Here is a 26,195-nt window from a genome sequence, read left to right as displayed (position 1 = left end):
CTCTCTGTTTTCAGAGCTTTTTGTGGAATCAATTCCAAGATGTCAGCAAAGCAGAGAAGAGACGGAGGATCAACGCACCTGTCTGCACCCTATTAAGAAGACTCCTGGGTTTTGAGTTGATGGGCTAGTATTGATGCCCACCCACACCCCACAGCTTCCCCAGTTCAAGACTGGTTGGGACCTTTTGTTATTTATTACCATGTTCCCCCTGATGATAGACTGTCTGGAAGTGAGCTAGATTCTTCAGTGAAACTGTAATTTTGTTTGTATGAAAAAAAAAGATAAAATACATTTGTAATATGTGATGTTGCATAGTGTGTTAATAATAAAAAATAATAAAAAGTTGCCATTGTTTTGGTTTTAATTTTGGAAGATGGAAAATTGCAGTATTTTATTATATTTAGAAATTACAATATTGTAATTGTCTCCTGTAAAATTACAGGAAATTCCTGGCAACTGAGTTGCAGTAAATATACAGTAAATTTAAATAAATTACAGCATTTTACTGTAATAATGCTACTTTAATCACAGTAGCACTGCTGTAAAAATACAGGACTCTATTGTATTAAAAAAACAATATATTACCTGTATATTACTTGCTGTAAATTCACGGCAATTAGTTGCCAGGAATTTCCTGTAAAATTACAATAAAGGGTGACAGTGAATTTTATTCGATTTATTCTTGTAAACACAGAGATGAGAATTCGGTCATCAATTACATTACTACACAACCTTGCTGTTTGTCAAAAAACAGTAGGTAATTTGGCCAGGGATTTTTATGCAGATGGTGGGAGAAAAACACTGACATGCTGGATTTCGGTCAGCAAATCACAGACGTAAAATGCTTAAAATAGCTTACGTCCCCATGAGAAACAATTACTGTCCGAATCGGGCTTTACAACGAAAGCAAACAGATCCACTCTTAAAAAGCAGACTTTATTTCTTTGAGATGGATAACAGGTTACTCATACAGCAGGACCAAAAGAGAGCATCTATGGAAAGAACATACATGCTTACCCACACACACAAACACACATAAACTCTGGATATCCATCATAAATATCATAAATATCTCCCAAAACAAAAACGGATCAATAAGATGCTTTCGTGACACTGGATGGCTTTGATTCATTTCTCTCGTTTTCCAGGAACTGGGGCGGGTGACAGTGAGAGAGTGGCATTTTGAAGCATTTAAAAGATAAATGAAGCAAAGAAAAAAGGGTTGGGATTCTTCATTATTTTTTTGGGTGATGATTAACTGTCACACAAGATAACTGGGATTAAAAAAAATAAAAACGTTAATTGATTTTTAACAGAATTTAAACCCAGTAAACACAGGTTAAAAGGAAAATACACATTTAAAAAGAAAACATATTTAAAAGATTTTATTTTGTATTTTGTAAAAAATTTAATATTTTGTATCTTCAGTATATAACACTATTGTCCGTTTTCACAAGTTCAAGGTTATTTCGATTATTTCAGTGTTAAAAGGTTAATCTGAAGTAACTGTACTTCACTCATACTTCCTCATTGTGTTAACTAAACAAAAAGAATGAGGAAATAGTCTCAATAGTAACTTAATATACTAATAGAGATCTCAATGGTAACAAACGTCATTGTTCGTTATCTGACTCGGCTCGGTGTTCATCTTCAGTTCTCTTCACAGCAGTTCAGTCAGTGTACTGTTTGAGTAAATGAATTACTCCGGGATATTGGTTTGTTTGAACTCAGAAGGAAAGTGAACTGACATTCAGCCAAGTATGGTGACCCATACTCAGAATTTGTGCTCTGCATTTTACTCATCCGAAATGCACACACACAGAGCAGTAAACACACACACACACACACACACTGTGAACACACACCCAGAGCAGTGGGCAGCCATTTATGCTGCGGCGCCCGGGGAGCAGTTGGGGGTTCGATGCCTTGCTCAAGGGCACCTAAGTTGTGGTATTGAAGGTGGAGAGAGAACTGTACATGCACTCCCCCCACCCACAATTCCGTCCGGCCCGAGACTAGAACCCACAACCGTCCAACCCTCTAACCATTAGGCCACGACTTCCCCATGGAGTGTTAGCCACATAAAAAAAAGTTGAAAAGCTTCGGAAGCGAGTAGAACAAAAATGGCGGAGAGATTAGAACGATTGATATTGTCTGTATCTGAATGTGCATGTCAGGTCAGCTAAATGTGATATAGTGGTATATAGGGCTGCAACAACCCTGCACTCGAGTGAGAGAGACCGAGTGTGTCCGAGAGCGGGGGGCACGATATTTAATTATTCATTTTAATTGTATTAACTGCCCTTATAATGTTATAAAATCATGAAAATAAAAAAAAACATGACATGAAAACGTGATAAAATCATTATTTACTTTATTAAAAGTTATGAATTCAGGTTTGTTTATCAGTACCATAGCAACGCTAACTTCTGCTGGAATTGTCGGATAGGAACCGTCCGTAGCCTTTCGCAAGAGTTACATTTTTTGAACGCATCCGGATGACCAACGGACACGATTTTTTTCACATCGCACTCGTTCGGAACCGGTTCGTAGCCATTCGCATGCGGTCTGATGCGTATTGGAGACGCAAACTATTTAAAATGATTCAGTTCGATTTGGTGAACTGGTTCAAAAAGTTACATCGAATGATTCGTTCGCAAACCGTATATCACAAACTGCATTGTTTTGAACTCTCTCACAACAGACAGCGAAGAGAAGACAATGCTGAATAAAGTCGTAGTTTTTGCTATTTTTGGACCAAAATGTATTTTTTATGCTTCAACAAATTCTAACTGACCCTCTGATGTCACATGGACTACTTTGATGATGTTTATCTTACCTTTCTGGACATGGACAGTAGACCGTACACACATCTTCAATGGAGGGGCTGAGAGCTCTCTGACTAAATCTAAAATATCTGTGTTCCAAAGATAAACGGAGGTCTCACTGGTTTGGAAAGAGATGAGTGTGAGTTATTTATTACATAATTTTGATTATTGGGTGAACTAACCCTTTAATGCAGTCTTTCGTGAGCATAAGAGACTTTATAACCCAAACTTTAGAACAGTTCTGTTTCACTTTATGATATTAACAAAAATCATTTGTGGTTTCTTTATGTTTTTAGTTTACTATCAAAACTTAAATCATAAAAAAAGTAGCTTGTGATTGCATAAGGATAAAAGTTTTCACTTTTTCAACTTTTGTTAGTTTTTAATGTTGTGGTTTAGAATAAAAAAGATCTGCAGCTACAAAGCTCAAAGTCCACTTCAAAAGGAGATAATTTATTTTACAGAAATCACTTTTCAAAAACTACAACAAACAAGTCATTTGGACTACAACGCATATTTTCCAAGTTGACGAATGGGTCGAGACTTGGTTGAGCTACATTAGAGAAGGCAAAGAGAGTTATCACTATGTTGGAGACACGCAAACTTTCCCAAGGCGGACTAACTTAAGAGTGGTTGCAATCATCCAAGTTGAAATTGCGCTCAAATTTATTTGATTTTGACGCTGTATTTACATAGAAGCTCACAGGTATGTATGGTAAGGGTCAAGACATTTCCCGACAGAGAGGTGCAGAGTGCTGCCAATCACAACACACACTGGCCCAGCTAACCATTCACAGCACATTTCATATTTTAGAAGGTGGACCTTCATTTGATACTTGAACTATTCAAGCCAGAATGAGGAGAGAGGTGTTGTAATAATGTAAAATATGTGAAAAATAATGTGTTTTTCCAACAACCTAGTATGAGAGCCTGTTACAGTACACCCCCAAAACAAAATCAAGACTTCGTAAAAGAGCACAATTAGGATCCCTTTAAGGATTGGCATCAGGTATTTTCTTGTGTGAAGGGTACATTATGTAGTGTTAGACAGTTAGCCTAAATCATCGTTCAGCTCTCGAAATCAGTGGAAATACAGGCTGGTTCTGAATGAGGTTCAGACACCTTACTCCAGCATAAGAATAAGAACTATTTTGGTGGAAAACTCCAAAACTAACCCAGTTCTCTCCATCTCTCTCTCTGCCCCAATTTATGGCTCCCTGCCTGAGCTTGGATTTACAAGGTCAACACTGCTGCAATAATTATCATTTAAGAGGGACCGTCCCTGCCTTAAATTCCATTCAAGACAGGCACACATTGAGAGGATTAAAGATCAAGGATTTAGCTGATCTTGTTGCCAAAGTAAAGTATAACTCATTGCCTCTCCAGTTCTGTAATCCACAATCCCTCTTTCCTGTATCATATCATTTCATTTCTGTCTTGTCTTCATGCCCCCTTCACATCTCTCTACCACCTTCTCCAAACACACTCTTTCTAAAACCTCTATTTTCTCACTGGATCCTCTTTTAACACACTACCCTGTCCTCATTACAGTCCTCTCTCACTCCAGCACTCATGTCATTAACTCTCGCTTGTCAGCACCGCACTGACAAAAGACATTTCCATCCATCAACTTTCTCCTACCTAAATCCTGCTCCTCCAGAATGGTTGACCATTATAGTACTCTCTGCCTCATTCCTTTTCTCCTCTATCTCATGTTTATTTCATTCAATCTTCCTTCAGTGCCACTTTTCTCCCAGGAGTACGGAGAGATCTCAATAATTCAGGAGGCTGTCTGAGCTATGCTGGGCTAGCAGGACAACAATCACTGGAAACGAGGAACTTTCAGTGCCCCACCTACTCCACAAGCAGACTGACGGTCATCAATATTGCTCCAACACATGGCTTTTACTGACCCGATCACTATGATCTACAGTAAACTGTCCATGAACATCTATGCTATCCTTAATGCTGCTTTTTCTTTTTGCAACTGGTGGATGAGTCACAAAGCTGCATAATCACACAAAATGTAAACAGCATTCTCGTCACAAAATCATCCTAGTAAATGTTACGGTGCACATATATATATATATATATATAGGGTACCAATATATTGTGTGTTGTTATTCAATCAATATTACAATTAAGTACAAACTAAAGTTAGAGTGAAGTTGTAAGCAAGTTGGGGCTGAATTAATTGCAGAAATTACTGAGAAGAGAAGAAATAATTAAAAGTAATATGAAAAATATCCATACAAGGACCGTAATTTCTCTGCTGCCATATCACCATATTACAACACATTCCACAATGTCATATCTAATTACAATCCAATGGATCTCAAAAACATACTGCTTCTCAATGAACTTCCTTTAATGTAATAGAATCATTTTGTGCTTGCATGATTTGTCTTCCAATGACACAGGCTCAATCTCAAAAGTGGGCTAGTGCAGCATAACTGTATTGCTTGCTGAATCAACAGTATTTGAACACTTAATATTTAAGTCTTCCTATTTAATTTTCATCACAAAAATGGAACACTTTATAGTTTGCCAAACTCAGATTGCATTTCTGCCAAACTAGAGGAGCACTGACGTACTCTATATTCATCACAGCACTGAAAGGAATCTAATGCAATAATGTAAAAGGAATAGGGCTTTCTGTAATGCTACAGTAAATGTCAAATTTACATTGTCTTTTAATGCTTATGTCAATATATCTTATATATTATAAAATATAATATAATTATTGCACAAATCTATGATGTCATCTTAGAAAATTTGAGGCCCACATTTAGCTAGCATTTTAGTAGATGTTCTTAATGGAAATAAATGTGTAACACAATCATCTCCACATACATAAACTGAATGATGGAATGGTACAGCATCTGCATTTGAGCATCTGCATTTGTTATTTCACTACTAGTGAGATCACAGCATCTTTCTATCTATTTCATCAGATACGCAGACAGTTTTGTCCATCCCTGCCTCAACCAATTGTTCAGGGATTGAAGCTTGCAGGCAGGAAGTAGGCCAGTCTGTGTTGCACTTGGCATAAGGTAAAGGCAGCCGGTGCATTAAAAGACCAATTTTGGGTTAATATTCATCTAACCTTCAAACAGGGACCATAACACAATTTATAACACAGACTATGTTTTGTATTTTTGACGGGGTATGAGGTGAAAAAAAAAAAAAGTACCCAGTCTATTGTGACTAAAACAGTCGCAAATGAAATGTGGCGAAATATAAATAGATAATAATAATAAAACTTGTAACAGCATCTCATTGGCATCACACAACACAGACCAATCCATGATTTGTGCCCTTATTGGCTGATTTTTATTATATAATGAGTCTTGATCTAAAAAATGAACACTTTGCTAATTTGTTCCCTCAATTTGCTAAATTGTGCACCCAATTTTCTAATTCTTTCTCTTGATTTATAAATCGTGTTTTAGCCTACTATTATTTTTTCTGAATGCCATGTGTGGGGCTCCATAAGTTACAAAACACACAAATACAGTCAATCACTGGGAAATCTAAACATAATGATAAGGAAAACGTGCTTGTTTAAATAACCAAACATAGTGATAAAAATAAGCATTTCAATTGAAATTGAATTCACTGCAACAAAGTAACATGTAAAGTCAACGCACTATTTTGCTTTATCTAAGCTGAGCGGTTTGGTTGTTTAGTCCTAATTTAGTCCTAGGACCTGGGTTCCAAGATATTTTTTTAGTATGGATACCCATTTATGCTTGATCAAGTATTTTGAATGGGATATAGAGAAGCAAACAAGCTGTCATTTAGCTGTGCTTTGAATATAACTGCATCCTCACAAATCAACATATCAGTCTTAGATTGCAAACATTAGGGGAACTGACCTAAATAAAGCTGTTAGCCACCACCTGCATCCCCATCAACAGCCCAGTAAATCATGACTACATTAGACATCTTTTATAGATGCATTGTCTCTGACAAACTTCTGAACACACCTGCAATCCACCACTATCAAACCACACACTCTTTCTTGACAAAAGGCTGACAGCATCAGCACTGACATATCAGCAGTGAGTTACCAATAAAGGCAGGCAGCCAGTGGAGAGCTGCACTCACTGGACCTCATTCATTTAGCATCTGAAGGACAGCGCAGGCGGAAACTTTCGCTGACTAACCACTTCCCAGAGTCCCATCAATCTACAAAGCCTTCAAACTCCCCCTGAAATTGGCCCTATGTGATCAAACTGGCCCAGTGACGTAACTGTTACTATTCTTACGGGGCGATCCTTACCTCCAGGGAGCTTGACGTCTGCTGCAAACGTATTGTAAAATGGTGCTTCTAAAAATAACATAACAGAGCAGCAAGTATCTGGCTTGTAAAGATAGGCACAATGCTTAGTAATTAAGTATCTTCTTGAGGTCAAAACGCAACTCAATGTACTGTGGTTTATTTCCTAATAGAGTGTTAGGACAAGGTTCTTGAGAGCCCACTTCTGTTCAACACCAGATTTGGATTCACATTAACATAAAGTTGATAAGATAAAGATAAGGATTAAGTGGCGAGCGTTCTTAAAATGTTGCTAGATTTAGTCATACAATATATCACTCCCAAAAACTCCCAGTTATGAGCCAGTTTGCTCTAAGGGCCTGTTCACCTCAAGAACGATATCTATAAAGATAAATAAAGATAACCATATTTGCATCCACCCCAGTGCACAATAATGTTCTGTTTATTACACTATAAAAGCACACTGCAGTTTTGTCAAGCTCTTTGAAGCTGTACATTTTTAATAATAATTATAAAAGTGATTCCAACAACGGTGTTCCTCCATTGTCATTATAGTTGTGGTGTGGACTAATGCAATTCTAAAAATGAAAGAACTCCATGATTACACTTTCTTTCAGTAAGAATATTCTTTTGTCACCTGGTATAAGACTGCTGTGCAGTACTTCAGTCCTTAAAGCATCAGAATGATATTTCCTTATAGTTTCCTTATAAGGCCAGTGACATGTCATAAGCCAGAGTTTTTGCATAGGTCATATTTGTTTAAGTGCATCTGAGCGTTAAAATGGGTTGAGCTTGATTCAGTACATAGGAAAACACTGATACACACTTCAAGGATAAATCTGATAGTTTTTATTAACATCAGAAGCAGGTAACAATTTATCACCCAGCTAATAAGTTGTATAGCGGCACCTCAACTTGCTAGAGATGTGTGGTTATAGTCGAACTAACAGGTTGTTCATGCAACAACCTGTTAGCAGGTGATCGACTGACAACACAACTTCCTTTCAGTTACGTTGTTCCGCCCAGATGTGGAATTTAAAAGAAACATTTAAAAGGCCAGATCGTGTTGAAACTCTATCACTGAAGCCAGCGGATTAACGTTACCATATAATTTCGCCTGTAGGCTCAATGTTTTGCAATACGTTACCTCAACGTGACTGACGCCCTGCTCGTGCATCTGTCGCGACGTGTTCAAACCAAAAAGGCCTAAATTAAAATAAAAATACGCGCGACACTTGTAAACAGAAACACTCTTACCGGTCCTCTGCGCTTTAAAGTCACGTTTTTCCACAGGAGAAGGTGTAGCTGGTGTAGAAATCCCATTTTCGACGAGTTGGAGAATGAAGTCGCAAATTATAATATATTCATCACAGTGTTGTTGTGGTTTTGAGATTCCGCTCTGTCTGCATTTTGCCCTCCCCGGTGTGTGACAAAGCCAAACATCCTGAATTAAGATGGCTGGGTTTGTGAACAAACTGCTCTTTTGGTAGCGGCAGATGTAGAAATTCGCATCTCATTGAGCAATGGGCGGAGATACTCCCGTCAGCTTCAGCCAAACGTAGCGAAAGAACATCTGTTATTTCTATAGTAACTTGAGCGCATTGAGCGCGCGACCGATGTGTCAGGTAGTTCAGATGTGATTTTTAAAATAATCTAGCGGCTGCCTCAGCTGGATTACTGATGCGCTGCTGAATCCTCATCATTCTGCGACGCCTGGCTATTTATAGAAACTCCATCGATGTGAGAACATTTTAACCGCACCATCTTTAGCTTTATTTCTGGGATTGAGGTAATGATGACCTAGCTGGACAGACTTCACAGAGATCGCATTTTATTTTGTGGCTCTCGTGGATTGCATGAAGTCTATGATCTTTGATCAGAGTACTGAATGTAATTGTAGCTAGTTACCCTTGAAAAGAGTTGAGTGAGAAAAGCAAATAGCACCCTCTGTAGCATAGCACTGGTTTCAACAGTTCGGTGGAGAAAAAACAGAGCTCGAGTGACCAGTTCCCACAGGCAGCACGAATTATAAAGAAAAAACATGATATATATAATAAATATGGTCTAATGGTAAAAGCAACCATTAGACACGCATCAAGGCCAGTTGTGGGGTAACTCTGTGTGACACCATTAACTGAAGGATTATAAATATTTCCAGAGGCAATGACAGTGGCAGGGCCGTGCAGAGACCTTTCAGGGACAGGTGCTTAAAGTATTAAAGAGGCACATGTAACACGGCTTTTAATAGGGCTGTGCTCATTTGCTGATATATGTATTGAAATGGATGCTTCATTATTGATACAGCAGCAAATGCTGTGACGCAGTTTTGAAGAAGAAACACAGAACAGAAAAGAGCATTTTAAGTTTAAAAGTTAAAGATCGTTTTTTCTTTCCACATCTTAAATACTCTAGAATTAGAAACTGAATTGTATTATTTATATTGTTATTATTATTAATGAGTTTACAGGGTATGGTGGTTTCTACTGTTGCTGTTTCTATTTAAAATAGAATTATATTCTAATCTTCTTCTGAATGTATTAATTTATTGAATAGTTATTAAAACAGGATTAAGTATAATTCGGAAGATCAGAAAATCAGTATAAGCCTGTTTACCAGTGCTGTGATAATTATTTTAATGCACTTTACATTTTTTTAATAAATACTGTAACAATAATAGTTCAAAATATGAATAACTTTTAGTCAGATAAAAAAGACAAGACCCCTTGACTTCCTTTAAACTTTTCCCAATCAAACAGCAAGAACGAAAGAGAACAGACACCTTTGTTTATATTGCTGTGTGTAGAACTATGTTAGCTGCATTTATTATATTTAATAAATATTTAATTTTAATAAAATGTATATTCATCCCCTGCACTTTAGTCAGTCAGTTTTTATTTATCCCCTTGCGGAAAGTAATTTGCAGCATACTCCCACAGATATCACAAACATATAGCATATACAAGTTAACAATCACTGATTACAATCTAAAAAAAGTTGAGTGAATTTTGCCAATCACCTTATCTGATCTTTGAAAGCACTGTCAAGTGTATTTTAAACCTGTCCAGGGACTTCAAAGTGCTAGTAAATTGTAACATTGATTTTTCCCAGTATTGCTTTATTAATATTCAAACGGGGCATTTGCTTCTTATTCCAACCTTGATTTCAGCATCAGATGCTGTTAGGTTACTGAATATTGTTGTGTGCACTCAATGTGTTGGAACGTCCTTACAATTCAGTATTCACAGGTTGCTATCAAGTTTTCATCAAGTCCTCTTATTGTTGTATATTTTCTGGATCTGGGGTTTTATGAGTCCTTGCAAGGTCTCTGTTTTTAAATGGTATTTATGTAAAGCATTTATGTTAATCCAACTTCATTGCAAGATTTTGCATATCCGTCTGTGAATCAGTAGCATTTTATATTCAACTCATCCTGATTTGTTTTATAAATAATAATAATAAAAAATCTTCCCATAACCTTCTGTGCTAAATATTATTCTTGGTGCAGACAAACACCAAGCTACTATTCTACAAAATTGCTATAGTGCTAAAGATAGCACTAGAGTCAAGGAACCTTCTGGATATTTCAGTGTGGTTTTGATGCATTGTCCAGAGGTGGTGGTGTGAAGAAAGGCACCACACTCTAAAAATAAAGGTGCTACAAAAGATTCTTCAAGCGATGCCATAGAAGAACCATTTTTGGTTCCACAAAGAACCAATCAGTCAAAATCTCTTTCTTACCTTTTATTATCTGAAGAATCTTCTTTCGCCACAAAGAACCTTATGTCAAACAAAAAGGTTCTTTAGATGTTAAGGATTCTTTATAGAACCATTTAGAATAAAGGGTTCTTCTATGACATCATGAAGCACCTTTATTTTTAAGAATGCAGACTGGTAAAAATGGCAGTATACTGTCAGTTATGCAAAGTGTGAGTGAAACCATGCATTGAGATGATTAACTGTTCCTACATTCTCATCCCATCACATCATATCAGATCACTAATAGTAATTTCTCTAAAGACTAAACTGATTGTATGCTGTCTAAGATCTGTGATCAACTCATCTCTTTGTCTTCACAGCCTTTCTGTGCTTTTTCACAAAAGATTTACTGACATTGTTTTCATTTGGACAGATGCAAAATCAAGATGGTTCATGCTCTGAAAAACCTTTCTTCTCTTAATGTGTTGATGTGAACATCCTGAAAGGGAACATTTTAAATGAATCTTTTTGGCAGGTAGAAATTTTTGTAGATAATTTGCATTATTATTTAAGGAGAGTAGACTTTATTTACATGATTTCTGATAAACACGTAAAACATAAGATTCTAATAAGATCAACATTTTGTCCTGAGCCATGGGTAGAGGATCTCCTGTTTCTCTCATCACTATGGAATCAGTAAGATTTTTAATTATTAATTAATTCTAGGCCTATCACACATGCTCACGTTTCTGAATAGAATACAAATATCTGATCTGATTTTTCTAAAAAGGTTTGTGGTTCATGTAAATGGTTTTTAAAACTTAACTTCCAATTTAATTTGTTGCGTTTAAATGGCGTGCAAGCAAAATGCTAAAATAAATGCTTATACTGCTTGTCATTGAATGTACTATTATTACATTGATTTAATGGTACAAAAAGACGGTCACTTGTCGCCACCTATTGGCATAATGGTGTATCCTGCAAAAAAAACGAAACAAAAATGAAAAAATAAAATTCACATTTACAGGAAAAAAAACAACAACAACAGGATTTTAGGTATTTCAATGTTTATAAAGTCTAAGACAGATGTTTTTATACCAAGGATGCCCACATGTGATTGCCTTACTATGAACCTGCTTCCTAAAATATAAAGGATTATTAACATTATTAAGAACTTTCATGTTAAGAGCTGTTTTCTACATTTCTAAATTTACTATGACCAATTTCACAATAAAAATACTGTTCTTAAGCAGCTGTAGAGAAAGAAATTATTGACCTTTAACTGTCAGGAAGCAGAATTGTTCTAACGCTCATTTGAAATTTAGTACAGTAATACTACTTCTACTTAAGTTAAACATTAATGCTTGAATTATTCTCATTTGTAAGTCACTTTGGGTAAAAGCTTCTGTCTAAATTAATACATGTACATTTAGAGGGACAAATTATAATTTTTTTTCTCTGAATGCAGTCTCATAGTCCTCTCCATCAAAACCAACATGGTTATACCTATATATCTGTCCAGTTTCATCGTCCCACTAATGGTGGCATATCCACAGATAAGTATATACATCTGAAACAAAAGTTTGGGCTGTATGGGGGTGAAAGTTTTAAAGAGACCTGTGAAAACGTGATGTGTTTCTATATTTCTCTTAGTAAAATTTAAAAGAAAGTTACAAAAAAACTGGTATGTAACTTTTCTTTTTAATGTCAAAAGACTTTTTCAATTGCCCCTACACTTCATCATTAATATCTAAATACCATTAATATATTAATATCATTAATAATAAATTCATATAATTAATATCTTAATATAATTCATATATAAATATCATTAATATATATATTTTCCTTAAATTCAAGAGTTTTATCCAGTTTTGCTTGGGAATATATTAGTAAACACCATGCTACATCTGTGATGACCAAAGTTGACTAAAGGGATGGGTCAAAATTCCTTTTAACGATAATTCTTTTAAATAATACACAACATATGTTGAGTTGTATGGCATCGTTATATAAAACAGATACCTTATAAAGAAATATCTTTTTACAGAGTCTGTATTTGACAGTAACGTTACACACCGAACAACGTCAAGCCGAACCCACGAATCGACTGTGCGGGATCCATTATCTTCCCTGTATTCAGAAATGCTGTCGATTGTTGATTACTTACCCCTACAGTGTACGACAATGGCTGACAGCGCGGATGAAACAGTCCCTGCTTCCAAACCAGAGGTATTTTACAACTATCGGGAGAGGATTAAATGTTCCCCAGAGGAAGATGCGCGATTAGAGAGACAACATTTCTGGAAAGTCATCAATGCATTTAAATACTACAGGTAAACACTTGATTCCTGGACCATCAAAGTCCCATCTGCTCCACGCAGCCACTGTTCTTTATTTAAGCTTTTATATTATTTAACCCTCTGGCATTGTTCATTTGGGGTGACACCTGTGTCGTTCGCGTTTTTTCATTATCAGTAAAATCAATGATATATATGTTTGTTCAATAATATATATTTTATTTTATATTATGAGAGAGTTTTATGATACTAATTAATATGTATGCAATCATTATAATACAATTTTCCTATTGAAAATAATAATAAAAAATATATTCTTTTTATATTACTTTTCGATCATGTTAAAATGGAGACAATGTCTTTTAAGTACAGTTTTTGAAGGCAGATGTGAGCCATCTGGTGGTAGTAAAAAAAACATCTGCAATTCCATGGTTTAGCTAGTATGTAGCTATATGAAAGGTGTATACATTTTCTAGTTGTTTATAGACATAAAAAGTTGTGGATTTTAATATGTATTTAGACATTCTCAAAGACCATTTTTGTAAAGGCTTATATAATAATTATTATTTTTTTTAAAGTACAGGATTTATTAATTATAATAATAATATTAATTTATTTATTTTTGTGTGGTCACAAAGCGACTGCCATAACAGACAGTAGCGGTTTTGAAAATTTTAAAACATTGATTTATTTTTTTTGGTCTAAAATGACTGAACAACACCAGAGGGTTAAAATGAAAAATATATTTATAGAATTCTGTTATGAACCCAACTGCTGATAAAGTTTTCATTTGAAATTTACAGATAATGCCCTGGTCCATTAAACCTAATTTAATTTATTCTAAAATCAACATGTTTATTTAATTTAATTAACTTTTCCCTCTATCCTCAATATATTTAATGGATTCCACTGTGTTCAGAATTCATGTTTATGAACGTGTGAACCGAGCCGAGCGGCAGTTCCGATGCCTTCCAGATCACCACCAGCAACTTCTGACAAACTTCCTTCCCAATCTGAACAAGATACGCTACTGCGTCGACCGAAACCAAGAGGTGCTGCAGGCCATAGTGCACAACTGCCTCCATATGTTTGAGAACATGGAATATGGACAGGATGTAGGTGGCAATCAGTGGCTGTAGGTCTTACAATTAATAATGCTGTCGTTGATGTTTTGTCTTTTGTGATGACAGAAGTGTTGTTGTTTTTTTTCCTTTGTTAGTTTTAGTGAGGCTATTCATCTATAATGTTTTCCCTGCTTTTCAAAGGGTGACCCAAGGAAGGTGCGGCCCTCCACGACTTTTGACATGGACAAGCTGAAGTCAACCATAAAGCAGTTTGTCCGTGACTGGAGTGAAGCAGGAAAGGCTGAAAGGGACAGTTGCTATAAACCTATTATAGAAGAGATCCAGAGACTGTTTCCTCCTGACCAGTGGTAAATATCAAATAAATGCAAACTTGATGAGCAGAATAAACTTTTTTCAAAAACACTAAAAATAGTAATGTTATCAAACTTTTGGTCTGTACTGTGTGTGTGTGTGTGTGTGTGTGTATGTATATATATATATATAGAAAATTCATCAAAGAAATCTAACATAGGAATAAATTGCTATTTAAAATTTATTTTACTTTCAAACAGCAGTAATATTTCAGTTTTTATTTTTTGTTAAATAAATGCAGCCTAATGTCAGATGGGCTCAATTTCTAACGAAGTGAAGTAAAGAAGTGAATCAGACTCCTGGTGATATTTCTTTCTACAGTGATGTGTCTCAGGTCAGAGTGTTAGTGCCGGGGTCGGGTCTGGGACGGCTTGCATGGGAAATCGCTCATTTGGGCTATTCGTGCCAAGGCAACGAGTGGAGTTTCTTCATGCTCTTCTCCTCTAACTTTGTTCTGAACAGGTACACCACATTAACATCTTCACAATTTAAGTAGAACTGTTCACATCAAAAATTATGACATATCAGAACAAAATATATATTTATATATTATATATTTTTTAATTTCTCTCTGTAAACTTGGGGAACTGCCTCTATTAAGTATTAGTGACATGTTAAATTGTCTAACTTGGAGGCATATGGTAAAACATACTAGAACTTTAATTTCTGGTTGAACTTCTAGGACTGTGCACATCACAATACTGACTAGAAATGAAAAGCAATCGGAATGGTTTATGACATCTGTATTAACGAGGAAGCTAACTGATATTTTGTCTCTCAGGTGTGATAAGGAAAATGCACTGACTCTGTATCCCTGGATTCACCAGTTCAGTAATAACAAAATGTCCTCAGATCAGACAAGACCTGTGTCCTTTCCTGATGTCAATCCACAGAGCCTCCCAGAAGACTCCGACTTCTCTATGGTCGCTGGAGACTTCCAGGAAGTATACAGTGAACCTGGTGGGTTGTGTCTTATTTTAATTATAATTTGCATGTGGAGACAATTATACATCTGAAATTGTAACATTTCAAGCTTTATCTTCCATACAGAAATGTGGGATTGTGTTGCTACTTGTTTTTTCATTGACACCGCCCACAATGTTCTCGATTACATTGAAACCATCTGGAATATTCTAAAACCTGGTGGTGTCTGGATCAATTTGGGTAAGTCACAGATTCTGCAGGATCATTTTCAGTCAAATTTAATCTAATCACAGGTGTGGTTGAAAGCTTTTTGTATCTATTCTCAAAGGTCCACTTCTTTATCACTATGAGAATATGGCCAATGAATTGTCCATTGAGCTGAGCTATGAAGAAATAAAGGCTGTCATTTTAAAATATGGATTTGTCATGGAGGTAAATAGTTAATCTATATATCTAAACTCATTTTTCCTGCAAGCTTTTTTTTTTATTTAACAGTCAATTATGTTGTTATAAACTGTATTACTGTATTTCTTTCCACAGCTGGAAAGAGAGTCTGTTCCCAGCACGTACACAGAGAACGACCGCTCCATGCTCAAGTACCTTTATGACTGTGTCTTTTTTATCATACGGAAACCTGCAGAACAGCTGATCAACGGAGATCAGACACCAAAAGATGGCCAGACTGAGGATTCTTTACAGAAAACAAGCTCAACATGACATTTAAAAGAGAGAAGCTCTGGACGAATTCACAGACATACAGTATGGCCCAATAATAAACTGATGCTTTTAATCATGAATGCCAACATTATAGCATATTCCTGGTAATACAGCAAGACTGGAGCTTTATTATGTGCTGAATTATCTTTATATTTACCAAAAATGTTATGTTTTGGTGCTTTGCATTCGTATTCCTCAGGTTTTCGGTGCTGCTTCAGACATACATTCAGTGTTTTCTTGCAATTATTTACAGTATCAGAGTTTCTATGTCCAAAATCATATTTACAGTCTGAATATGAGCCTCTGGATCTTGCGCAATTATTTCAGCCTCTCCTAGGAAAAATGTTGACCATCAAATTGTACTAGTTGGCAGAACTAAAATAAAAGTTGTTTTAAACTGATTTTTCATGATCTTGTACATATACACGGCAATAAAACTTTTACAGTCAAGAAAATGGGAATAATTTTTTCAAAAGCATGACCGTTTGTTCTAAGCATTTGCTTCTGTTTATTATTCACCCCACAAAGTCCACAGTAATTGTTTGGAAGGTAGTGAATAAATGATGACGTTGTTGTTCGACCTCTCTGGCCACAGAGGGCGCTGTATTCAAACACGCGTCTCAACTTCAGATGCACCGCTGTCGTAAACAACTGATTAAACCTCTGCGTAGTGCGTACATTAAAAAAAAAAGCTTTTTAATAGATGCTAAGCTTTGAATACGTCTGATCACATACATCATGACCAAACGGAGAGCAGAAAACATTTTGCCTCCCGAAGTCCTCCATAAAAGATGTTTTCGTTCTCTCTCCGATAAAGACAAACCTGTCGGAGGTGTGAACGTGATCCAAAACGCAAATCCGTCCACGTTATTATTATCAGTGGCTGGAAAAAGCTGCAGGAAAAGACCCAGTTATCTTGAAGATTCACTGGATACCGATAACCTACCGAGAAAAGTGGCTTTAAACAAGGTTAATTCAGTGCTGGGAGACAGGAAAGCATGCAAGTCTAGAACATTCGAAGATGATGATGATGATGCTGGTAGACCGGTCACGCGACGGTCATCTCGCGCGCTTCAGACTGAGACAAAAAAACAGACAGACGAAGGGAATAACATTACTGCCGGAGAAAAGGTAAAGTTTCACACGAACTAGTACAAGCACCTCAGCGCAAACTCGTGGTGTTTGGCAGCAGGTAGAATAATGTGCAATGATGAACATGTGGTGGCGCTAACGTTACGTGAACACTATGATATCAGTCTACATAAATTTCAATAGGCATGTGCGATGGTAGACAGACACTTCTGCTTATCTTAATTATATGTAAAGTAAGACTTAACTATACGTGGGTTTATATAAGCTATATGTTATATAGGTATATGTACATCCATTGTTTTATTTATACCTATCTATCTATCCATCTATCTATATCTATTTGACCCAACTTAGTTTTTTTCTGTCTAAATTTCTGTTTAACTTAAAGATTTTAAATGGTACTTTAAGTATAATTAGCATAGTTGATTTAACTTCACCCTTGTTGGTGCTGGTTGTTGCTGTAGTAAACGCTTTGGAAATTCAGCTCTGTTTGTGTCCCACTAGGTGATGCACACAGATGAGGATCTCTCTCCGTTCAATTCCTTCCAGTTCTGGCGGGTTCCACTGCCTGAGTTAGATCTCTCTCTCCTGGAGACTGAACCCTCAGCTGGCTCCTACAAAACCACTTCCACCAAAGAATTGGAGGCAATGGAAATGTGACGAGAGCCCTAATGCACACAATGACATTCTTGTTAAGATGTTGTATAGGTGTTGCAAAATTACCTGCCTGGAAATGATGAGATGATTCCCCCTGGTCTGCACTAGATGAACATAAAAACACAGTTTTGTGATGTGTACAGTGTGAAGGCCTCCAGCAGAAGCTTCCATTCTGGTGGAAATACATGATGGTCACATGACCTCGTATTCCTGTCCTACAGAGGTCAAGTGTTCAGAAATGTGAAAGCATATTTGACTAATCATTTATGGTGTTTTTTTTTTCAGTATAGCTGTGAAACCAATTATATGTCAAGGTGACGCAAACCTTTCTTTTGCTTGGACTGAGCCAGATTTGTTTCATGTTTATGGTGTTCATTAAGAATATTTTGTAGGTATTTTGTTTTTTGTAAACTTTAGGGCTTTGTTCTTTTCGTCTGAATAACATTATCATTTTGGCAACAGTATGTGTTGCTTCAGATCTTAGTAGAGACAGCAAGTGCTTTGTTTGTTCCAGTGACCAGAATCGTAATTTCAAAAATTGCTCAAAAGCAATAAAATGTATTTTTTATACTTGATATCGGCTTGCAACGTCTTTGACCTGTCTGATTTCATGACTCTTACTTTTGAACAGTGTTGGGGTAGTTATTCAAAAAATGTAATTAGTTACTTGTTACTTATTTTTATGCTATAATTCCTGAATGGGATCAGTAAATAAAAATCTAAATATGTAATTGTTGGCATGATCGACATACTTAACTTTTATGCCATGTATTTGATATAAACTTATATATGAGGGCCTATTATATGGACAACTAAATATCTAAAAATAATGGCAGTAATCAGCCAATGCGATTTCATAAGATATTCGATATGATTAACATCAAACTGTCAGTAAACTTGGTGGGGCTGTCGAAATTCGAAAGTTTGCAATGTTTCTTCGGTTTTTGACAGAAGGAGGCAGTGGGAGACAATTTAATGTACATACAAACTGGTGTTTATTATATCATTAGTTATAGTTTTATTTTAAATGCGAGTGATCGTGAGCTTAAATATGCAAATAAACCAAGTGACTGCTATTTGCAGCTTTGTTTAATGATTATTATGCAGTTGATGTTTGTCTGCCATTCTAGCTCCGTCTGCACAGCGTGCGTGACCGCGCTGATGACGTATCCTATCTGCGCGAACAGGGTGCGCAGAGGTACGCAGATACATACATACATTGACAGGCTGGTAGGAAAGCTATTTAAAAAGCTCGGACCGAGACGTAAATTTCTTGGTCCTACGTCTTCCACAGAATAAATAAATACAGATAAATAAATTGAAACCACTTACCTCAATGATTGCTGTAGGGATGTGAGGAGACTTTCAACCAGTATCACAAAAAATGTTTCTGAAGGCAATCACCTATTGCACCTTTAATATGAAATAACAATCCATATTTTTTTTTTTGTAGGTTTTTTACCTGTGTTTCTAAATTCCACACTGCATTTAGTGTTTTAAGGTTACAGTGTTACAACTTAAAGGATAACATCCTGGCAGAAAATGGCTAGTATGGGTTGGGGTTATATATACAAGCTAATAATATGCTGTTTCATAAATGTGCATTTATTATTTGACCAATTGTAACTAGCAACTTTATGCACATTGGATGTTTGTACTGTTATCTTTCTCCAGCTCTCTCCAGGCTGATGTGCTGTTTGGCTGGCTAGATGTTCAATGGTTTCCTATTTTCATGTAATTTAAGTGAAAATATGTGCCTCATTTTAGTCACTTTAAAAAAGTTGCTATATGTTGCCAAAAAACTTTTTAACTACATTTATTGCTAGGTGCTTTAAAAAAAAAAAAAAAGTTGATAGGGTAGTCTGAAAAAACAAAATCGTTAAGTTGGCAATTTTTTTTTCCCATCTGTGCCTGGTAATTTCACCTAATAATTTCTGAATGTATAGACATAATTTTCCATCTCACAATAATGCAAGTTTTTTTTTTTCTTTCTAAATGTGAAGTATTTTTAAAAGAGTCTTTAAAAAAAAGTCCTTAATGTTAATTAATAACAAAAATAATGAAACTTTGTTACATTTTATGGAGAAATTCTTAATAATAATGCCTTATGCCGCTATGCTTTTCAACTCAGTTGTATGGTAAATGTGTCTAGGGAAAAGGAAGAATTTATTTTGTTCCTGTATGATGTATGATTAACATTAATAGGCTGTGTAGTATTTTTTTTTTTTTTTTTTTTCCTCAACTGACTCACTCAGCTCTGAAGGAGATTTGAGGAGTAATGGTATGTTGCATTACACACACACACACACACACACACAAACACAGACAATATAAGAGTGTATGTAGGCTATATCTGTGAAAATAACAAAATAATAAAATGCCAAATTTACACTGCAAAGGTGGCACAGAGGCGCTTTTGAAGTGGCATAGATTTTAGATGTCTTTACATAAGACAGTTGAATGCCTCTCAGTGATGTCAGAATTAAATGCATTTTATAACTGTATACTTTGATATACAGGTGCTGAAGTGGGTCAGAGCGGGCATAAATTAATCTGGTTTTTATGCAGAATTTGCACAGAGAAGCCTTAACTCAGATGTGTAAAGTTTATGTATATCTCTATTTCTTTATGACCACATCTGTTATTTTAGCATTATTTATATACTATCATCATATTTTAAATATTCTGAATTAATTTCATAGTTTCAGTTTAGTTTTCATTTTTTGAAAATGTTGTAATGTGTTTTTGTCATTTTATTACCAATTCAGTTTTTACGTGCACTTTATATCAAGTCTTCTGAACTGTTGATAACAAACACACACTTACTTAGCCCATTGAAAGGCTTGGAAGACCAAGGATATTTTTAATATAACTCCAGTTATTCTGAAAGAAGAAAGTCACACACACCTAGGATGCTTCGAGGGTGAGTAGAAAATGGACAAATTTTCATTCGTGAACTAACCCTTTAACTAAAACAAAAAATGTCCACTGTCATGGTTTCAGGAGATACAGATCAGTTTGCAAATTCTAATCGCCAGTTCATGAAATACCATTCAGTCCTCACTTAATCTTGAACTCCACACTCATCAGCAAAGTTCTTGTGTTTTAAGCTGTGAAGCTAGTGCAACATATTCAAATCCACTTCTGCATTTCTCTGGCTGTTTCCTCTTCTCCTATCTTCTTCCTCTCTCCTCCTACTTGGCGGTAAACACTGGTTGTTTAGTGTGATAAGATGCCTGCTGTGTATCGGTCTCTGTCACTACGCCGTTAGCTCTGATGCTAAGCCTCCATCAAACGGAATGTGGTAGTTTACCACACCCATCCCACATCTCTGAGCTTCTAAATTAAGAGAGAACAGAATAATTGGAATGATGGTGCATGAAACATATTTCCATATTAATCGAGTAGAAGGGATTAATTTGGTCCCCAGGCGCACAGATTCTTTGATTGGGTATGAATCACTCTTGTGAAGAAGAAATGCCAAAGGCATGTTAAGAGAAGATCATATCCTCTGGGTGTCTTCTAGAGTTACATGCATTTATATATTGGCATGAGAGCCAGGTTTAAATAACTGCTGGCTATACTGAACATGACACAACCACAGTGCCACTAGTTTACAAATCTGTTTTAATGCTGGCCATCTGTGTTGGTTAAAATTTGTTTTTCTTTATGGACTGATTTTTTTAATCAGGAACTTTTAACTTTTAAACGGAAACTTAGACAATTTTTCATTTTAGATCACTCTTTTTGATTCTGAGGACCTTCAAGAAGCAGATGCTGCGATCCCGATTACATCACTTAGAGGTATGTAATAATGTTATCATGTGAATTAAATGTTGAATTCGTTAAAATACAGGTACCAGAGCTTCCCCTGAGGAGCAGCTAAATATCACGTTGGCCTGGGACAGAGCTGATGTAGCGAAGGACAACATTCTGGTGTACGGGCAACAGTGGCAGGTCCAGTTGTGATTTTACAGCCAGGAATCATGTATTTAGGAGTTAGAACAGATGTGTATAATCCAGTGCCGGATTTGGTAGATGGGATCTCTGGAGCAGACCATGTTGGATGCATTGTTAATGGATGGTGTCAGTTTTGTGAAGCTGCTGATTGAGAAGGCATGACCACGAGCCGCTTCTTGACCATTTCTCGTCTGGAACAGCTCTACAACAGATTAATTCCCATTTACCGCTTACATGAATCTTTTGTATCTGATATAAGCACATATCTCTGATCCTTCTTATTATAAGTAGACTACATCTGTATTTTATAGCTTTAGGCTCCTCAGATCATTTCCTTCGACACATCATTGAGGATGACAGGCAGGTTAGTATAGAGCACAACCTTGAAGCTATTTCTGTTCTTCATTGGGTGGGAGTCAACAGGGAGTCAGACAATTATTGTTAGATTTTTTGTGGGAAAATTGACATAATTTACTAACTTAATTAACTAAGCACCAAATCAGCATATTAGAATGATTTCTAATGGATCACATGACACTGAAGAATAGACTTATTCTCAAAGAAAGAAACTGTCTTTTAATACACACAAACACACACACACACACACACACACACACGCAAACACACACACAAACACACACACATACACACACACATATATTTATATATATAAACAGTCATTTGTGTTCCTGTAGCTCAATTGGTAGAGCATTGCACTATAAAACTACGACTTTATTCATCATTGTCTTCTCTTCCGTGTCTGTTGTGAGAGAGAGTCAAAACAAAGCATTTTGTGATATCCGGTTCGTGAACAAATCACTCAGTATAACCGGATCTTCTTGAACCAGTTTGCCAAATCAAACTGAATCGTTTGAAACGGTTTGCGTCTCCAATATGCATTAATCCACAAATGACTTAAGCTTTTAACGTTTTTAATGTGACTGGTTTGTTTGAACTCAGAGGGAGTGTCAATCTCCCGGAGTGATACATGTATTCAAACAGTACACTGACTGAACTGCTGTGAAGAGAGAACTGAACACCGAGATGAACACCGAGCTGAGCCAGATAACGCCTCGTTCTGGTTAAAGAAGATCTGCAAGAAGATGCTCATCATGTTGCACAGATGAGCAACATGTTTTATATCATAGTCATTATGGTGATTGTGCTGGTCAGTTTTGGCACGTCCAGGAAGTCTATTCTGTCACCTAAATGAGGATCTGTCCTGGAGTCTTGTCAGAGATGTAGTCTTTCAGCCCTACTGGATGATCTTTGTGGAGGTGCATGATGGAGAGATTGATGGTGAGTGAGACAAAAGGACACCATTCAGTCTGGTCAGTTCATCTGATTTGAATAAACCTTTTCCCATAGCTTCTATTTCTTGGTTGTCAGGTTATGGTCCACTCTTCATGTCTTGTATACAATCTTCTCTATTATTACTATTATCTATTAACATTTGTAAGATATTTTATGATATATCCTATTGTGATCATCCCTTTTTGTATTGACAGCCTGTAGTAATCCTGAAACCTGTGTCCCTGGAGCATTCCTCAACCCGTTCCTGCAGGCCGTCTACCTTCTTGTTCAGTACATTATCATGGTCAATGTACTCATTGCATTCTTCAAGTATGCACTTCATCTTCATGACTTGGCATAAGCATCATTCAATAACACATTTTCATTGGTTTCCTAGTGTGATGGTACTTTGGTCTGTTGAGTTGTTGGACTAAAATGCGCCATGACATCCAGAGTGGAAGATTGTTGCAGGAGTCTGTGTTTGTATATTGTTGAGTCTTGGTTTCTTTATGATGGTTTAACCTACTTTGCCTTATTATTTACTTCACAGCAATGTTTACTTTGATATGAGCTCCATATCCCGTAAGCTGTGGAAATACAACAGCTATTGTTACATCATGACATATCAGGAGAAGCCGTGGCTGCCGCCCCCTCTCATTCTCCTCAGTCACATGACTCTGTCACAGCTCAATGTGGCACAAGCACAGAAAGGCGTCCAAATGGGGAAGAATTGGTCTGAGTAAGTGTGAATTATATTTGAACCATCATAGCCATCGTTATGTCAACTCACATGTCTTACATGATTGACATGAAAGGATTGTAAAAAAAAAAAAAAAAAAAAAAAAAAAACACTATACCAATACCAGTTTAAGGTCCTTTAATTAGAAAAAAAGGTTCTTAAAAAAATTGTAAGAATTATCTTTATTCCAAAAGATTTAAAAATATATATATTAATTTAAATATGAACAAATTAAAACATATAGACATAGAAACTCATGCACCCAGCACTGTGCAAGGACAGCATTATAAATCCTTTCTGTGTTATTATGATGACATTATTAAGGAATTAAGGTTTTTATTAAGGAAAAACAACAATAACACAGGAGAGGAGATCTCACCTTCCTCTGGTCTGGAAGAAGCAATACTAGCGTTCTCTCACTGGACATAAGAGTATACCAACAGGGAACTGCTAGTGTTGGATCTACAAGGTATAAGATAGGCTTACTCTACAAGCCTGTAATTGTTATTATTATTATTATTGGAAAGTTGATGAATTATCTTTATTTTTGGCTGAAGGTGTGAGAGCAGACCTCATAGACCCCTCACTGATCAGAGCTGATGATAAAAGGTATAGGTATGCGTAATGTCCTAAATGTTTAAATATATCTGCTAAATTTTGTACTTCTCAATGCATTTGCTTCCTCTGCTCCTAGGTAACGTTTTCTCCAGTTGTATGACCGAGAGATGGCGTTTGGACCTGCCAGTTTGGGTGGTGATGCAATCCAGAGCTTTGTTATCAAGCACACCTGCAACTCCTGCTGCAAGAAGCTCGGTCTCTCAGCTGAGGTAACACTCATGTCACAGGTTGAGGGCTGAACTTTCAATACTCTTCTATTTTTCATTCCCTGCCGTGGCAGCTCTCGCAAATACGTCCACATGGCATACCTCCATGTTTCCAACTTTAGAAGTGATTTGATCATTCGTTTGAAAAGAGCAAACTTCAAAATGAATAGGAAAAGCCGTCTAATTAAGCCTGAAGGTTTAGAAAAAAAATTCTAATGAGGCAGAGATTATTTCATTTCCATGACAGCAAAGGCATGCAGAAGAGGGGCGTGGTTTCCTTTGTGGCATGTGGAGTGTTTTCTTTGATTACATATTTAATAGTTCTTTGTGCGTTAGAGAGTGTTGACTTTGATTAGATATTAATTACTGTCTCATGGAAGACATATGAGATGCCTGTTGTTTGTATCAAGAGGGAGGCTTTGCTTCAGATGTACAGGGATAAAAAATAAACAAACAAACAAAAACGACTCCGCCACATTTGTTCGATATTTCAAAGGTGCTTTGTTTTTATTCGTCTTCGTCCTCTCCAAGAACCACATCAAATCAAAACGAAATATTAATGTACAATCCACAAATTGATTTTCGGTTCGTAAGAAAAGGATCTCTCTGTGATAAATTATGAATATGCATCACAACTGAGTATATTGTGTTTGGCTTTTTAGATTTGAGGAGTTGTGGCAGCCAAAGGAAGTCAGTTCCTGCCTTTGAGATGAGCAGCGCAATTTAACCTCTGACCTGGAAGTAGACGTTACCAGAAGCCACACCTCAGGGGACTTCAGCTTATTCACATCATATTTCATTCTCTGATCTCTATTTGGAGTTTTCACAGACTGAATATATATGTATATATATACAATTTTAAAGAGCTGCTCAAGGTGAAAAAACAGTTACTTTTGCGTGGGTCATAGCTGATTTGTTTTTGTACAACAGATAAGGGAACTCATGTTTCAGTGATCACATTTTTCCATTTCACTTTTTTTTTCTTTAATTAGTTTATATCTGTCTGTACCTTTTGAAGTTTTAATGGTTTAATGTTAAACTCCCCATGAATGCAAAATATAATTTGGGATTTTTGTCATTTTTAAGTAAAAAATAAAATACAAATAAAAACACTAAACATTAAAAACAAGATGCATTTATTTCAGTTGATTCAGAGTTTCTCACCCCACTGGGGAAAAGCCTTATCTCATGCAATTTTGCTTCCAAAGTCAATTTATTTCATAAGATTACTGTTTAAGGTTATAAGAATTGTTATTTTTGTTCAAAGTTTATTTTTCCTAACCCACTGGCGATTTATTTTTATTATTATTTAAGCATACAACAAATTTTAATAAGAAACAGATCAAAAGTTTTTTGGGATCTTTTATCTTGTTTTTCACATTTTGCTCCTAAAATAAAGGAAGTTTCAATATTTTTCCTTGAACAAAAGACTGATTAAGAATGAAAT

General features: G+C 36.1%; 2 protein-coding genes across 7 annotated transcripts in view; one reads left to right on the top strand and one right to left on the bottom strand.

Annotated features, from left to right (window-relative positions):
• LOC113091322 (ATP-binding cassette sub-family A member 2-like) overlaps positions 1-8,902 on the bottom strand; it is a 58,101-nt gene extending 49,199 nt beyond the window's left edge. For all 6 annotated transcript variants that reach the window (XM_026256762.1, XM_026256765.1, XM_026256766.1 and 3 more), the window contains exon 1: positions 8,368-8,902. In XM_026256762.1, coding sequence (XP_026112547.1) covers positions 8,368-8,433 — 66 coding nt within the window. In that variant the 5' untranslated portion in view covers positions 8,434-8,902. The remainder of the gene's footprint in view (positions 1-8,367) is intronic.
• A 4,052-nt stretch (positions 8,903-12,954) lies between these two features.
• LOC113091364 (carnosine N-methyltransferase-like) lies at positions 12,955-16,582 on the top strand. Its single transcript, XM_026256840.1, has 8 exons — positions 12,955-13,142; positions 14,026-14,221; positions 14,372-14,538; positions 14,864-15,004; positions 15,324-15,502; positions 15,593-15,706; positions 15,795-15,898; positions 16,007-16,582. The coding sequence occupies exons 1-8, from the start codon at positions 12,994-12,996 to the stop codon at positions 16,181-16,183; spliced, it is 1,227 nt and encodes a 408-aa protein (XP_026112625.1). The 5' UTR covers positions 12,955-12,993; the 3' UTR covers positions 16,184-16,582.
• Positions 16,583-26,195: the final 9,613 nt, after the last annotated feature.

The sequence above is a fragment of the Carassius auratus genome, unplaced genomic scaffold, assembly GCF_003368295.1.
Source record: "Carassius auratus strain Wakin unplaced genomic scaffold, ASM336829v1 scaf_tig00214183_4049273_7079891, whole genome shotgun sequence".
NCBI lineage: Eukaryota > Metazoa > Chordata > Actinopteri > Cypriniformes > Cyprinidae > Carassius > Carassius auratus.
This window is presented reverse-complemented; position numbering and strand designations above follow the sequence as displayed.

Coding starts and splice junctions, on each gene's coding strand:
- LOC113091364 (XM_026256840.1), top strand. CDS start 12,994: ATGGCTGACAGCGCGGATGAAACAGTCCCTGCTTCCAAACCAGAGGTA. Junction 14,222..14,371: donor ACATGGAATATGGACAGGAT/GTAGGTGGCAAT, acceptor TGCTTTTCAAAG/GGTGACCCAAGGAAGGTGCG. Junction 15,707..15,794: donor TGGTGTCTGGATCAATTTGG/GTAAGTCACAGA, acceptor CTATTCTCAAAG/GTCCACTTCTTTATCACTAT.